General features: G+C 36.3%; 1 protein-coding gene across 3 annotated transcripts in view; it reads left to right on the forward strand.

Annotated features, from left to right (window-relative positions):
• The window catches only part of apba1a (amyloid beta (A4) precursor protein-binding, family A, member 1a), a 48370-nt gene extending 35068 nt beyond the window's left edge, over positions 1-13302 (forward strand). For 2 of the 3 annotated variants that reach the window (XM_043240561.1, XM_043240560.1), the window contains exons 4-14: positions 1935-2045; positions 2647-2686; positions 2795-2940; positions 4975-5007; positions 5764-5850; positions 7372-7557; positions 8235-8414; positions 8547-8759; positions 8847-8966; positions 11328-11468; positions 12481-13302. In XM_043240561.1, the coding sequence (XP_043096496.1) occupies positions 1935-2045; positions 2647-2686; positions 2795-2940; positions 4975-5007; positions 5764-5850; positions 7372-7557; positions 8235-8414; positions 8547-8759; positions 8847-8966; positions 11328-11468; positions 12481-12552 (1329 nt within the window). In that variant the 3' untranslated portion in view covers positions 12553-13302. The remainder of the gene's footprint in view (positions 1-1934; positions 2046-2646; positions 2687-2794; positions 2941-4974; positions 5008-5763; positions 5851-7371; positions 7558-8234; positions 8415-8546; positions 8760-8846; positions 8967-11327; positions 11469-12480) is intronic. The other variant, XM_043240562.1, reaches the window with a different exon arrangement.
• Positions 13303-13727: the final 425 nt, after the last annotated feature.

Consider the following 13727-nt stretch of genomic DNA (forward strand, 5'->3'; position numbering starts at 1 on the left):
GTAATAAGGTAACTTTGTGGGGTAGGGTTAGGTTCAAGGACAGGTTCAGGGCTAGTAGCTGTTACCTAGTTATTGCATTTAAGTGCATGGTATATACAGAAGGAAGTGCTACCAAATAATCAAAGAACCAATCTGCAGATTCTACAGAATATTGTTTTAACTATCCAGTTGAAAGATATCAAATTTCCATTATTGGAAATTTCATTTTTTTCGAACTACTTATTACATTACTAATTATTTAATTAACCAGCAGTCTGTTAGTTTTGTTTGGCATGTCTATATATTGACTCCCGCATGTTTTGAGATGATCAAAAGAGCCTCTTCAAAAGTTCACTATCTATTTTTTAAATGCTCACATTTGATTGATGACCCTGAAATAAAGCAGCATCCTAAATGTTTCGCATTCATTTTATATCATAACATTTCCTTGAAAAATCATTAGTGATTCTCAGAAATTAAAAAATTCTTATCTTCATGATCTTCGTTCTGATCTTTGTAAACAGTTTCCTGGAGATTTTTCAGTCAGTGTTAAACAGTCAAGCATCTTCCAGATATCCCAGAATACCCATTAAATTTGCTCTGAACTCGGTGGTGTCCTGCCTGCTTCCATTCTCTGTTGTTCTCAGAATTTGACATTTCATCAGAAGACTGTTATTTTTCCCCTCCACAATATGATTTATTTAGTGCAGTCAAGAGACACAGAAAGAGACGGCCTGTAAATAATTCAGCAAGGCTCATATAACACCAGAGAAGAAAAAACGCCTTCTTCCCCTGCCCTGCATTAATGCTTAACATCTCTGATATTTATTTATTTATTAGAATTTTTATAACATTTTTGCACAAGCTCACTGTAAAGTCTATTATGGGGTGTGATGAATTCAAGTACATAGTGAAACGCTAAGTAGTATACTAATAGTGACGTATAACATTATCAGACTTTTAACAGTATTTGTTTCACCTATGAGCAGATACTTTAGGAACAATTGGCGTTTTTCCACACGATAGCACTGATGTTTCGTAGTGAGGTAGTTTCTGACCCGAGTCACTCTTGAGCGAACCTGTTCCAGGAACAGTTTTCCTACAGGGCTGTAACAGGAGCCGTGTTCACCTCTGTTTGTCTGGAGCCGTTGTGAACTCATCAACGTGAGTTTAATGAGAGAGAAAGAGGCTCTTATGTTCTTCTCTCTCGTACTCCGGTCCAAAGAGCAACATCTGCTGTAGCACTTGATTCGAGTGTATCCTGTGGAAGAACATTTTTCGCTCCAGCTCTTTGGAAGCACTTATTGATATGGAAAATTTTTGGATGTATCAGGTAGACCGCCGCCATGGTGACGAGGTGAGGAGTTAATTGCGTAAATGTACTCTGGGTTTATTTTTCGATGTTTCAGTATTTCAGAAATGTTCGTTTGAATGATAATCCATTGTGGGGCTGAGCAGTACTTATACATAATTACAAACAAGGAACAGGAAATCTTTTAATATTTGATCCTAATGCCCTCTATTTGAGGCTATGACTCATTTTTTCCTAGTATTTCATATTTTGGCCTGTTCTGAGAGACGAGGCGTAGTTTTGAGACGGTAATACAAGAAGACAGATCTGTAATGTACTTTATTTTTTGTAATTGTTTCCTTTTGTTTGCCAGCAGCAGTCATTAAACATGTCACATTCATTCACGTAAAACTCACATTCATGCATGTCTTTCGATTTTAGCACAATTTTAACTAACCTCATAATCAACCTGCTTTGTTTTTATAAATTGTATTAAATTGTATGTTTGTTTATTTGCTTTATTTAAAAAAAAAAAAATAACTTTAATTGACCCTAATGTACTCCAAATGTCTCATAAGTAAATGTAGCTTTTGTATTTCTTCAGTTGTCCAAAATAATAGACCGTAAATCATGTCATATTAATGAATGTGTCTCGTCTGTCCAGTCACCAGGCTCAGGCTCCACCTCCCCTCAGGGGGCGGAGTCTTCCAGCCGTCACCTGCCGTCACATGAGGGGAGTGACAGCTTCGAGTCTCCATCTCCTGCCAGTAAAGAGGTAGGAGGCTATGAATAAACCTCCAAAACTGCGCTGAAATTGGATTATGCTTAAATATTTTTGCTCTAGGAACTTAATTAGACACGTATTACACGCCACTGCATTAGAGCCCTGATTCGGTCTGATTTAGAGGTTATTACAGTTATTATAAATTGTCCAAGTTGTTAAAATAGACTAATTGGAGCAGATAAAGTTTAAAATTACTAGTTAAAAAAAAATAAGTTTTGCTATTGACTGTGTGTGTGCTTGTTCATGCTACATTGTGGGGATCAAACAAGGATAGTAAAAACTGACATTTTTGACAATGTGGGGACTGGCCTGTAGTAGGGAAAAAAAATTACAAATAGTGAAGTCTAACAAAGCAAGTCATGGTAGGTTTAGGATTAGGTTTGGGTTAGGGGAAAAAGACATAGTTTGGTCAGTAATAAAGTAATGTGTGTGTGTGTGCTCTTGATTTTATTATTATATTTATAATTTCTTATAATTTAGTTCTTAAAATAGTAGCAGTTCAGTGCATTATGAATCGTCAAACCTAAATGTAACAGCTTGCCTTGAAGCATGTTGTATTGAGCTACTTGTGTGCTTGTTCTTGCATGTGCAGTCAAGGAGAAGTCTTGCTTCATTTCCGACATATGTAGAAGGTAAGACGATTTCCTGTAATTTCCTTTTATTGCTACATTACCTATTCCCTTCCAGGTCCTCAGCTGCTGAGAAGAACTCTACTGAAATGTTCATCTCCTCTCTGTTAGTACCAGGCCCATGTGACCCAGAGGACCTCATCGACGGTATTATCTTTGCTGCTAACTACCTGGGATCCACCCAGCTGCTCTCAGACAAGACACCCTCCAAAAACGTGCGCATGATGCAGGCTCAGGAGGCTGTGAGTCGCATTAAGGTGAGGTGAAACGGTTCTGTCTTTACTCCGCTGTTGTAAACTTGTAAGAAGTAAACCTGGGCTTCTATGAATCAACCTCAAGACATTTCCTAAACAATGCGTGCTTCAGGAGCAGCATAGATGTTCCAAGAAACCAAAAGTGACAGTTTTAGGACAAAAGAATGGGATTTCATAAGAAATGCAGAGCTGTGCTCTATACGGAGTATGTATGTATTGCGCAAGCATTTTATTCCTTGGATACAACATGATTAAGTTGCGTCTTGCTGTCTTATTTTGTTGTTCAAATTGAAAAGTGAGCTCACAGCAGATGAAGAGCGATGATTGTAAAACAAAGAGTGTGTGCGGTCGTCTTGCAATAATGAAATGATTCTGTAGTCAAATGCAGGGACCTATCCCATGATTCTTGTTCCTAAAGGACCAGAGACATTTACCACCTCCCTCCTCTTCATCCTCCTGCAGCATAAATCAGCCATTCGCCCTGTCAGCTGCATTACTCAGCATTTTTTACCTCCACCTTAAAAAATGCAGTGAGCCCAGCACCTGTGCCATTTAGTGTTCCTTCAGCATGTCCCTTTGTATGTACATTTTGTGTTAAAACGTTCAGTTAGAGATTGCTTTTTGGTATGGCACATGACAATATCATAACGATTGATAGCAAATTATTTTAATGATGAGGTCTCTGAATGGAAACTGACATAAGCTTCTTCTATTTTGTTAGCTTTCCTGAAAAGATCAGCTTGGATTTCAATGCTTATTCAGTATGATGCATAGATTAGTAATTTTGATATTTGAATGCTTTCAGTGCTTGTTCAGTTTGATAACATGGTAATTTTCATACAGTATGATACATATGTAGTAATTTTGATGTTTGCCAAGGATTCTATTTAACACTGTTATTAAATGATTAGCGTTCATAAAGATTATATATGATTGCAATCTAACTGTAAAATGGAGGGAATGAGCTGCACAATTTAATATTCACTACTACCAACTTATACACAGTGTATATATGCAAAATTGATTGATGGAAATAAATAATATAGCATCTGTTTGTTCTGGTCTACAAAATATTAAATGATACAATCTTCTTAGCAGTTAGTTAAAGAGTTCCTCAAATGAATGTTGGACAAATAGTCATGTGAAACACACATATAATATTTCTGGAATAAAAGTAAATATACTCTGACTGTAGACTGTCCGATTTAGCAAGTTTGCTTAAAAGTCAGTGTCAGAGACGTTCTCACATTTTAATGACTTGACCTAAAAAATGCATTAGTGATCTTGTTAGCAAAGAATGACAAATGGCGCAGGTTTATAACAAAGATTTTTTTTTATACATTTTATACATTTTTTATGACGAAGAAATCCCCATTTTCAGCAAATGCATATGGGTTATACAAGTACCACCTTTTTTTTTTTATCTCAATTAAAGACGATCATAGGTTATGAATTGGGTCACACCTCATCTGCATGTATGAGACTTCGTACTTTGTCCCGTACACAGTTATGAGCTCAAATTACGTGAAGGGTGTTTTTAGTAGACTGTAAGTTTTAATGCAGTATATAAAGCAAGATATCTGAATCAATACGCCCTGCCTCAGCTGCCATGACGTAGATCCTTCTTAGATGGCAAGTTCAATGCATTATGCTGGCAAGTTTGAACTTGCTCTTGATCTAATTTTGAGCAGAGCTCATCTGTGCTTTGTATAGCTGATGTTTTATGAGCAGGACCTCTGTAATATAAAACCAATAGTTGGCATGATATTAAAAGTACAAATGGGCCACCTGGTGGATGATGGCGCAAATTACCATGAAACGAAACCAAAGGCGACATATTGTAGCAGGGTGGTGTCTATTAAGCTTGGCTTGGTGTCATCTGGATCCATTCTAGTCACCCCACACCAATAAATATCCCAGAAGTCACGTTTTAGATGAATCTTGTTGAGAAAGAAAGATTCCCCAAATGTGATTGGTCTTGCTGAGCTCTGCTTTATCTAACAATGTTCCTGTCTCTGTTTGTTCCATGCTAAGCAGACGGCCCAGAAATTAGCCAAAAACAGGAAGAAGGTGCAGTAATTGCTCATGGGTTTGGTGTTTTGTTTTTATTTTTGTTCTTCGTCTTCTCGTTTTGCCTGGTTTCAGCACTTCCGTGTTTTCATATTTCCTGTCGCTCTGCCATTTTTCTGAATCCAGCAACGAGTCATGTACCTGTGTCTGTCCGCACAGTCTGTTAGCCATTGTTCATTCCACACCAAACATTGCCTCAGTTTTACCACCAGATCTTACATGGGAAGTCGTGAAATTTAATGTCAGGAAAGTCTAGTTTGCTGGATACAGAAAATGCAAGTGATCTTTACTTCTTTTTTGTATTCTGTATTTTTTCTTTCTGAGGTACTGTGCTGTGTTTGTGACTGTTTTTAAAGGTGTTTATCTGGCACAGCATGTTTTGCTCTTCTCTTGATCTTTTTTATTCGGCCTGTCCTGCACTTGGAAAACTCTCACAGTTTCTCTCTCTCTCACTCACTTAAAACTGAAACTCTTCAAATGAAGAACAAAACTAACCAAACTAACCCCATGCCAACTCGCAATACTAGCTGGCTTTAAATGAAAAAACGCAGGTTATCAGAGTTACACAATGAAGGAGAGAGTGTTAAAGAATTTGAATGTCTGGCCAAATGTTGATGATGCCAGGCGTAAAGTTGCTTGCACGCTCCTTCGTGGCATCTCTGGGCCTTGTCAGCGCTCTCTGTATCTTTCTGTTTTTCTCTCACTCTGTCCCTGTCCCTCTCGGTGACTGATATTTGTGTGGCTTTCTGTCTTCAGGCTCCAGAAGGTGAAGCTCAGCCCATGACGGAGGTGGACCTATTCATCTCCACTCAGAGAATCAAAGTGCTCAATGCAGACTCGCAGGTACTTCATCACCTATAAACATAAGTTTGGTTTCACCCAATAACTGTGCCGAGCACAGTAAAAGCTCTCATTTTTTACGTTTTACCAAAACTGTGCAAAATAATAGTGCAGAGCACAAGGAGGCAGTGTCTGGACAGAATATCCACGTCTTACAGAGGTCATGACCTTAATTATTTTAGTCTTAATCATAAGTTTAGTCATTTATCAGACGTTTTTATTCAAAGGGACGTACCAAAGAGGGCAATAAAAGCAATCAAAACCCATTAAAAAAGAGCAATAATGTGTGTTTGTCTTATGCTGTACATGTAGCAAGTTGGAGGGTTATAAATAAAACAAAAAAATGGAATCATAAAGAATAGAAAACACTAGTAGAGGGTCTTTTTTAGATAAAAAGAAAACAAGTAGTAGAATAGATCAGTTAAGATAAAATGATAAAAGCAGATAAATACTATTGTAAAAAAAAGTTTTCAGTTGGTTTTCATTAGAAATAATACCTATATTCAGTTTATGCAATAAATTGACCAAAGTGACAGTGTTCAACTGTTCATCAAAGATACCTGATAAAATCACACCACAGGAATAAATTGTAAAAATATATTTAAAAAAAAGAAAACATTTAGGAGATAGTACTGATTGTTGGAGACTATGTGGGGAGAGGCGAGCTAGCCACTATCATATTTTTTGGGCATGTCAAAAACTAACCCCTTATTGGCAAGAGATTAAAAACAATTTAGAAGCGGTTTTTGAAATAGAGATAGATTTTAATTGTGAATCTTTGTATTTTGGTAATATTACTTTAAAAGGGGGAACCAATAAGGATAAAAAGCTGTTGTTAATTCTGTTGGCAGCCAGTAAAAAAGGAATTACTAGAAAATGGTTAAAACCAGAACCACCTACAGTGGTAGAATGGATTGATATAGTGCATAATATATATGTCATGGAAAAATTATCGTTCTCAATAAAAACTCAAACAGATTTTTTTTCAGATTTGGTGCAAATGGATGGACTACATTAATCCAATACGCCCAGACTTTTCGTAATTGTAATTGAACTTTGCTTTTTTAACAAATTACCTGAATAAGCCACACACTAGAGCTCCCCATGTTCTGTTGTATATAGTTAAGTGGAAAATACATCACATTTGCAATATTTGAGAAATTATTATATTTTTATTTCTAAGGTCCAGGGGCATACTCTGTATCTGTATTTCAAACTATTATTTTTACGTCAGTGAAATTCTATGTCTGTTGAATTGTCTTTGAATCTGTATGTATTTTCTATCTGAAAAGAAAAATAAAAAAATTATAAAAAAAAAAAAAAGAAAACATTTACATTTACATTTTAGTTACATTTTTTTAGGTTCAGTAAAAAAAAATCTTTTTTTAAACTATTTAAATTTTTTTTCATTAATACATGTTAATACTCACTGCAAATAGTTTTTTTTATGTTTTGGGGGTTTTTTATTTATTAAAATAAGGTTTTTTTTGACCATGAAAATTTTCTGTTGTTCCTGATTTGTAGGAGACCATGATGGACCACCCTTTAAGGACCATCTCCTACATCGCTGATATTGGGAACATTGTGGTGTTGATGGCCCGCAGGAGAATGCCTCGCTCCGACTCTCAGGAGAACATGGAAGCCTCTGACCCAGCTCAGGACGAGAAGCGCCAATACAAGATGATCTGTCACGTGTTTGAGTCTGAAGATGTGAGTGTGACCTTATCAAGCTCCTGCTAAAGGAGCCCGTCGGAGAGACACTTTCAATTTATTGCTCCAGCATTGTAAAACGATCTAACAGATTTACACACTTTGCCGTACTGCTGTTGTTGCAGTTTATGAAAGCAATAAGCCAGTCTAGGCCATTCATTACAGTGCTTTGACCACGGTAAAGGGGAGTTCAACCACAACAGAAAGCCATTTATACTTTTTCCATATTTAATCCTCCATATTGGCCTAATTTTTCTTAGTCTCCTCACATTGTTTCCCAGCATGTTCAATACTGCAGTTACTGGGTATTGTGGTGACCTCTAATAGCATTTATCCAGATGGTGTTCTTGGGCGTCTTGCTGCGTGGGTTGAATCAGTAGACGGGAAGTGACCTTTTCTCTGTTCAGCTGCAGAGGCTTTTTGAATATAAAGAGCCTGTATATGTCACAGCGTATGTCACTGCACAGCATACAACAGTGACATGAGGGCAAAAAGGCATGTATGCGGCTGTCCTGGGGAACGCCACCCTTGTTGTCTCTTGACCCTTGCGTGTAGCTGTTATCTTTTTTAAAAAAAGTGCATTCTTTTTAAAAATGGTTAGATAAATCAAATTGTAAGCATGCAATGAAATATGTTAGTTAAGGGATTATAATGTTAGTTTTGATCTTTGTGCTCAGGCTCAGCTCATAGCTCAGTCCATCGGCCAGGCTTTCAGTGTGGCGTACCAAGAGTTCCTGCGTGCCAATGGCATCAACCCAGAGGATCTGAGCCAGAAAGAGTACAGCGACCTCCTTAACACACAGGACATGTACAACGATGACCTCATTCACTTTTCCAAGTCTGAGAACTGCAAAGATGTAAGTGGACAGCCCGTGCCTGGTAGAAACGAATGCCTCGATAATGTCAGAGTTATCAGTAATGGTGACTAATTCGGGTTTTAGCAGTAAAAAAGTGGTGTGTGTGTGTGTGTGTGTGTGTGCGCACTACAGGTTTACATAGAGAAGCAGAAGGGTGAGATTCTTGGGGTGGTGATCGTGGAGTCGGGCTGGGGCTCCATCCTGCCCACGGTGATTATAGCAAACATGATGCATGGTGGCCCGGCAGAGAAGTCCGGCAGACTGAACATCGGGGACCAGATTATGTCCATCAATGGCACCAGCCTGGTGGGGTTACCTCTCTCCACCTGTCAGAGCATTATCAAGGTATTATCAAGGGGAAGCTCTGAATTTATTTGTAACCAATTCTCTTACGTTTAATTTATTGCCTAAAACAACGCTCCTATCTTCTAGGGACTGAAGAACCAATCCAGAATAAAGCTTAACATTGTGAGATGTCCACCTGTGACCACTGTCCTCATCAGAAGACCAGACCTGAGATATCAACTGGGATTTAGTGTGCAGAATGGCATTGTGGGTATTTTAAGGATTTATATATATATATATATATATATATATATATATATATATATATATATATATATATATATATATATATATAGTCAGTACATAGGCTAAGAAACTTTAAAAATTTTTGCATAGACTGTAGGAGCTGTAGTACACATAATGCACACATATTTTCCACCAAATACAACTGTTACACATATTACACCAGAAACAGAACCGTGCACATAATTCACACATTCTGCACCAAATATACTCTTGTGAACACTCTAATGGAGGAATAAATACAAAGCTTTTTCTGAAGCGTGCTTGTTTATAGGATACCTCTTTGCATCTACTTCCTGAAGGGAGAAGAATAAAACATGAATTGATAGGGTGGCTAGTTTTTTATTATAGTATTTTCTTCAAATAAAGTTGAAGTTCTAATTAAAATCTTTAAAAATAATAGCATTTCTGACAATTTCAAAATGAATGTCTATTTTTATACTTTAATTTAAATCATTATGATGCCTAAAGTTACTTGTAACATTTACAATGATAGCATATTTAGTGTATTATTAATTTATGTAGAGAAAATAGAGAATTTTAAAATCAGCTATTTATCGTAATTTAATTTAAGAAAATATGTATTGTTGTTGACAAGAATTTTAATACCATAATGTTATAAAGGTTTATATTTAGTAAATGTTTTTTTATATAGACACTGGACTTTGAATGAACTAAAACCTTAAAACAAAACCTTAAAAACTGTAAATTTAATAGTATATTACTAACTATAATATATTAAAATATAATAAACATATTAATTTGTCTTATTGTCGAATTAACTTTTTCTTGTATTTTATGAAATTAATAAAATGAATAAAAACCTATATTGACATAATTCAAATGGTTAATCGCATCCCAAAAAAAATTGACATGCTATATGCGTATGTACATATGTACTCCTGAACAAAATCTTAAGACCAGGGGAAACATTACAAGTATTCATATTTCACGCTGCTGGATCGTGAAAAGGTTGTAAGTACTGCTTCAAAATGACAAAAGAAGAAACAGGACCAAGAGACAAAAATAGAAAATATGCAATTTATTAAAAAGCTGCAGGCTGTTTATCAGCTGATCAGAAGTTTAAGACCAAAGCCTTAAAAAGTTCAAATCTGCCATCAGGAAATATATTCTTCTTTGCCAGAAGAATATATAAGAACCATATTTTTGTGCAAAGACAAAAAGTCTTTCTGTCTTTGAATGTGGTGGGATTGTTGAGCCCCACTCAAAACATGCTATCACTGCCGAGTTTGTACATTTGTTTTGTACAACTGTTATTGTACATTTGGTAGACCCCCCAAAAGATCCCCTACTCTGCACCTGAGGATCTGACAGGCTGTCCTTGAAGACACAGACTGACCCTCGACCCAAATAAAGGCCCTCACTGATGCTGACTGCAGCCCAAGAACCATAAGACAGCATCCGTGAGAGAAGAGCTTCAAGAACAGACAACATCTTTAAAGGCCACGTCTCCTCCCACGACACAATCTTGCCCGTTTGTAATTTGCATGAGAGCATCAAACACGGGAAGAAAGTTTTATTCTCTGATGAGAAAAAGTTAGCCTGGTCCTGATGGCTTCCATCATTACTGGCATGTCAAAGAGATCCCTGAACATGTTTTCTTCACGGCACAGTGGAGGAGGCTCCATGATCTGGTCTTTTTCCTTCAATGGGATAATGGATGTTCAGGTTGTGCAGGGCGTCAGACGGCGGTGGAGTATGTGGACATGATGCAGGAACATCTCTCTCGACTGAGGACCTTGTCTGAGCAGTAATGAGCGGCTCTTTCAACAATTCAACACAGTAGATCACAACAACCATCTGATGAAGGACTTTTTCCAGGAGAATAAGCTTCCCCTGAACTTTTTTGGTTCTACAACTTAATTCTTTTGTCCCATCACTCTCAGGATCTTTTAGATATTGTGAAAGTAATGTTTTACTGAGTTTAACCTCGGCTGTAATAGCAAAAGCCATATTTTTGTGCAGATTTTAACTTTTTAAAGATATGGTTTTAAACTTCTGATCAGCTGCTGAACAGCCTGTTTAAGTTTAAATGCTCCATAAATTGCCTATTTTCTTTTTTCTTTGCCCTGGTCGTAAGATTTTGTTCAAGACTGTATGAATGCACAGCCATGCATGTATATATCAAAGAAATATATAAAAATATATATTAAACATTTTATATATATATATATATATATATGAATATTTTCAAAATATACGCTGCATATGTGTACTTTTATATAAATGATAAATATACACAGTACACGCAGATTTATCAAATGTAAACAAAAATGTATTTAAAAGATATTTTGCTCCCTGCAGATCTGCAGTCTGATGAGAGGAGGGATAGCAGAGCGCGGTGGGGTGCGAGTCGGCCACCGGATCATTGAAATCAATAGCCAGAGTGTTGTAGCCACCCCTCACGAGAAGATTGTACACATCTTGTCAAATGCAGTCGGTGAGGTACGTCTGAGCTCCGTGGTGCCACACCTGCCTAACAACATAATATTTTTCACATCACTATTTCTCCAATGAGGTAATGAACCCAGTTATTTAAATTGTGATCATGAAACTATGGAAACTTGGCGCCCTGTTTAGCTCTGTTTCATGTAGATCTCAGCCTATCAAGAGTGCCTTCAAAAGCTTTTCTTGGGAGTAATTGTAAATCAACCAGTGTCAGAGCGAATTCTGTGTAAAGTTCACACAGGTGCAGTTCATCACTAACTATGAACATGATCCACAAACAAAAATGAACTAAAGGAATGTCTCTAGTACAATTTAAGCTCAATCCATGGCATTTGTGGCAAAATGTTGAATCATTTGGCTTTTTTTCACCTATTCTTGGTAAAACTGGTAAATTTATTCCAATAGTGTAAAAAAATGACATGATTTAGTGTAAAAAAACAATCACTCAATCTTCCTTTTCTGTGTGAAATTAAAACAACTGATGACCAGGACTGCTTTAAAGATCAAATCTTTACACACAAAAAAACATAAGTGATTTTACAAAATAATAAGATTCACATTTTTCCTTCCAGATCTTCCTTTTTTAATCAATGTTATGCCACAAATACCTAAACCTATGCCTAAGTTTTGTATTGAACCCAGAATATTCTTAAACCCTAAATATACTGTTATATAACTGATTAATGTGAATTTTATTTGAAATATCTACGTGTTCACTGCAAAAAATGCTTTTCTTAGATTTCGTGTCTTGCCTACAGCCAAAATACCTATTTTCTAGATGAGTACAAATTATTTAGCTTTAATCTTTAAGACTATAAATTGTATTTATAATTGTACGTCTTGATTTTAAGACTTTTTAGATATTTTGGATGAAATCAAGAAGCTTTTTTGCAGTGTAAAAATAAATGCCACTTAGTTTATATAAATGTTGTTATATAATTCTGAGATGCATGTTTGGTTTGAGTGTTTTTTGTGCAGCTGAACTTGTCGATCTGGTTTTGCCGAACAGATTCACATGAAGACTATGCCGGCTGCCATGTACCGCTTGTTAACAGCCCAGGAGCAACCAGTTTACATCTAAAGCTACGACGCTTTCTCAAGCCTCCTGCCCTGTTGTCACCAGATATAACCTTAATCTTGATGTGAAACTGTCAGCCCTGTGGACTGGTGACTGTGTGACTGAATCGACTGAAGCTCTGCTCCACGTGGCTTTCCATGATGCTTCGGTTTCTCTTCACTGCCTCCCCTGAGCTCTTCATCTCTTCTTTTCTGTTGCTGTGAGTGAGTATGCTGTGCTGTGTAATTCCTCTCTCTGTGTGCTCTCAGCCCGCCTCGTGAAAGAAAGCAGAGAGAGAGTGAGAAATATTTCAAAGAGCCCCATCGCAGTAAGCGGTGTCCTTCAAAACAGTACGATATACCTGGGTGACAAAAGCTACGCGTGTGCGATCGTTAGGTGAACGAAGTGAAAAGGAGTTTGCCTTAACATACTTTTATGATGGTATTTATTCAAGCTCGGCACCCATCAAGTGTTTTAGAGTCAACTTTAATTTGAAGGGCAGCTGTTGGTCTGAGGAATATGGTGAAAATGGCAAAATAAAGAAAAATTCAGCTTGTGACTTATGTAATTGGTCAAAACTGACTGGATTTTGAATTGGAATGGCACATATATATATATATATACTTTAATTAGGTCTATATCTTTCCTGATTTGTAAAATTTATTTTCTAGTGCTGTCAAGCGATTAATTGCATCCAAAATAAGTTTTGGTTTACATAATATATGTGTGTGCATATTTATTATGTATATATAAATGAAAACACTTTAAGACAAATGCTTATATATTCATATAGAATATAAATATATACATGTATACTGTATGTGTGTGTATTTGTATATACATAATGAATATAATCAGCACACACACATATATCATGTAAATAAAAGTCTTCATTTTGGATGTAATTAATCATTTGACAGCACTAGTATTTTCTCAACTTTTTTTAAGCCAAGTATAACAGGCACCAAAACAGATTTCCTTTTTTTCCCATACTAAATTTAAAAAAACCTTTTTTTTAGTAAACTGGAGTATGAAGTGTCCATAAAATTCTATTTAATTTATTATAAAAATTCTATGGGTGGTATTATTAATATTATTATTTAATGTTTATGAAAATTGCCCAATTTACTGTAATTCTATTTGCTTAAATTCTAATTTGAATTACAATTCTACATCCTGATTTGAGGAAGGAACCAAAC

Source organism: Puntigrus tetrazona, chromosome 5, assembly GCF_018831695.1.
Source record: "Puntigrus tetrazona isolate hp1 chromosome 5, ASM1883169v1, whole genome shotgun sequence".
In the NCBI taxonomy this organism is placed as follows: domain Eukaryota; kingdom Metazoa; phylum Chordata; class Actinopteri; order Cypriniformes; family Cyprinidae; genus Puntigrus; species Puntigrus tetrazona.